Source organism: Cyprinodon variegatus, unplaced genomic scaffold (assembly GCF_000732505.1).
Source record: "Cyprinodon variegatus isolate N-32 unplaced genomic scaffold, C_variegatus-1.0 Scaffold147, whole genome shotgun sequence".
NCBI lineage: Eukaryota > Metazoa > Chordata > Actinopteri > Cyprinodontiformes > Cyprinodontidae > Cyprinodon > Cyprinodon variegatus.
The window spans coordinates 376,418-379,766 of record NW_015150600.1 but is presented as its reverse complement, the minus strand read 5'-3'; the positions used below and the strand labels follow the sequence as shown (position 1 = coordinate 379,766).

Sequence of the window (3,349 nt, the reverse complement as noted above, 5' to 3'; positions counted from 1 at the left end):
TTTTTTTTTTTTTTTATATATAAAAATAACTATCAAACTAATCGTTGTATAAAGATATATCTTTCAAAATACTAAATTACTAACTTACTAACAAGGATACAGTTGAATTGTAGCCAAGTCCTCAATATTTATTTTAGGTTTGACTTTGTACACTTTTTATTTATTCAGACTGGTTGGTACCCAGAGGCGTAGCTAGAATATTTTAATAAGGGTGGCCAGGCAGTTACCAATGTACACTCAGGGGTGTCCGAAAGCGGATAAGTGCCAGAATCTAAGAGTCAATCCACACTGTTTCAACAGGAAAACTAATGAAATTTTCTAAATAAAGACTAACTACACTTTCCTACAGCCTTTGCTAACAAATAGACGCCTATATTTAAACATCCATGCTGTCTAAATTAAAGGTGTGGTGGACTAAATTCTGTCAGGTTTTGGGACAAGCATCTTATTCATTATCATTACTTACCTACTTTTATTAATAATCATTCTGCATAGAATTCATATTTACAAGTACATATATCTACATTTAATGGATTACTTATTATTAAAAGTAGTTATTTCTCTCTGATTTCACTGTAGACTCAGAAATGACTTGCAGAGACATACTTTTCTCTTTTTGCCATAAGACAAAATCTAGTTGTGAAAAGAGCGTGAATTCTGTATTTATTTTCTTTAATGTTAGTATATTGATGAGCATCATTAACCACAGGGGTTTTTGTTGTCAAGTACTTGTTAATATATGAAGAATTTAAATGTTAAGTAAGTCAGAACATTCCATTTGAGAGTATTACTGCTGCCACCGTCTGTATTAGAGGGACAAAATGGTAGGGGTGGCCACAGGGGCAGGGGCAGAGCTAGATGGGGGGCCAGGGGTGGCCATGGCCACCATCAGCCAATCGTTGGCCACCCCTACCATTTTCTTCCCTCTGATACAGATTGTAGCAGCACTAATACTCTCAAGTGGACTGTTCAAAACATTGACATTTTCATATACTATTAACAGTTACTTTGCAACAAAAACACTGTGGTTTATTATGCACATCAATATACTAACATTAAAGATGATATATATATATATATATATATATATATATATATATATATATATATATATATATATATATATATATATATATATATATATATGAGAAGATGCAAGTCATCTAGGAGTCTTTAGTTAAATATATTTGATAAAAACATTAAATAATAAATTTATGATTTTATTGATCTCACAGTGGGGAAATGTGCCTTATGTAGATATTAGTACTTGTTGATATACATTTTTTTGCAGAATGATTATTGATAAAAGTAGGTAAGTAATGACAATGGAAAAGATGTTCGCTCCAGAACTTACACCTGAAACAATCTTATCCACTATACCTTTTATCTAGGAAGCATGGATGTTTAAAGATATGCATCTATTTGTTATCAAAGGCGTTCGGAAAGTGTAGTTTGTCTTTATTTAGAAAATATGGATGTATGTTCCTCCGTTAATGTTCCTGTTGGAACACTATAGATTGACTCTGAGGTTCTGGTGCCTATCCTCTTTCGGCCCCCCTCAGTGTACATTGGTTATTGCCTGGCCACCCTTAATAAAATGTTCTGGCTACGCTTCTGCACAGGGGTGGCCGCTGATTGGTTGAGGGTGGCCATGGCCACCCCTGGCCCCCCATCTAGCTCCGCCCCTGTCTGACTAAGCACAGAACAGTCCACAGATTGGGGCGGGCTGAGAGCCACATATCGATCAGTGACGGCCTATTAATGAGCTGGAAGGCGTGCTGAGACAGACGCACGTGCATCCATTTAAACTCCCGGACAGGAGCTCGCGCTCATTTAGTCTGCAGCTGTGCCAAAAACAGAGAGTTTCTGTCCGCGGTTCGCTTCTGTAGCTAACTGTGCAGAGAAACGGTGCTTACACAACTATTTTGTTTGTTTTATAATTGAATCCGTTTTTCCATTTTTTATTTTTATGTTTTTATTCCTCTTCCAAACAGGCGGATAAAGATGCTGCAGGACGCCTTTGGATGCGTCGTGGCGAACAGGTTCGGGAATCTTCTGGACGACGAAGCTGACCCGTTTGACCTGATGAGCGAGGTGGAGCTGGAGAAGGAGAAGAAGAAGAAAAAGAAGAAGGAAGAGGAGGACAAGAAAGGAAAGCAGAAGAAAGCCGGCCTGAAGGAATCCCAGAGGAACAGACGCCTCCCGGTCGCTCCTAGTGGTCTGGACCTGGTTCCAGGTGAGACTCCTCACCGCCACAAGATGCACTGAGGGCTGGATGAAAACTGAAGGCTGCCAAAACCAGTTTAGGGTCAGTGTTCACACTGTACCAATAGACATTAGTGCATGAAGTACTCCACATTAGTAAAAGTATTGATACTCGTAGTCAAATCTTACTCAACTACAGGTAAAAGTTACTTGATCAAACATCTACTCAAGTTAAAGTAATGAAGTACTCACTTTTGAAAGTACTTTTATTCAAAAGTAAATATAAAGTTTTCTAATATCGGTACATTTCTGTATGATTGTTTTAGAGTAATTTGAAATAACTTTGTAACTTTCAGGAAGCATCTGCAGTATTTATGCTATAGAGCTACAGCCACAAATTCTACTTTTGTAAAGAAATTCAGCATGAAAAGGCCACAAAAAATAAAAACTGCTATTTTGATAATTTTTAAATTTAAAAAACCACCAAAAATGATTGTCTTGGTTTCACTTCCACTATGGAATAGTTTTAATTTTGATTTGAGAAGTCATCCTACTGACCAACTCGACCACATGGCAACAACTAACGCCTTTCTAAAACTTAACTCCAAATATCTGCCCTTAGTTTCTCATGTCGGGGGAATTTCGTGCAAATATCTTAAATGGTGGCGAGCAAATGCAGTCCTAATGGCTGCTGTCTTGCATGCTTAAATTCTATTTCAAGAAAGAAAACGGCAACAGCCGAGTACAAAGCTAAGCTGAGCCAAAAGGAGCAAGCAACTAGCAGCTTCCACGAAATGTAGCGGAATTAGTATATTTGATTTTGAAATGTAGCGGAGTGAAAGTTATAAGTAATATTTACAAAGAAGTACCTGAATACAATAATCAAGTAAATGTACTTTACTTACCACCACTGCCAATAGGAAAATGAAGTGGTGTCAAAAGTAAACACATTTGTTACTTAAGTAGAAGCATATATACTACAGTTTAAAAACACTCTGGTAAAAGTTTTATCAACTTGACCTCTTTACTCAAGTAAAAGTGAAAAGGTATCTGCTCCAAAAACTACTTAAAGTATAGAAGTATAAAGTAACCTTTAGAAAAAACAGCCAGATGGTACTATATGAATTGAAAGCTCAATTTTTCG

At 36.8% G+C, this 3,349-nt stretch overlaps 1 protein-coding gene across 1 annotated transcript in view; it reads left to right on the top strand.

Annotated features, from left to right (window-relative positions):
- Nucleotides 1-1,728: 1,728 nt before the first annotated feature.
- The window catches only part of habp4 (hyaluronan binding protein 4), a 9,650-nt gene continuing 8,029 nt past the window's right edge, over nucleotides 1,729-3,349 (top strand). The window contains exons 1-2 of the mRNA XM_015377122.1: nucleotides 1,729-1,908; nucleotides 1,995-2,236. Of these exons, the coding sequence (XP_015232608.1) occupies nucleotides 2,005-2,236 (232 nt within the window). The 5' untranslated portion in view covers nucleotides 1,729-1,908; nucleotides 1,995-2,004. The remainder of the gene's footprint in view (nucleotides 1,909-1,994; nucleotides 2,237-3,349) is intronic.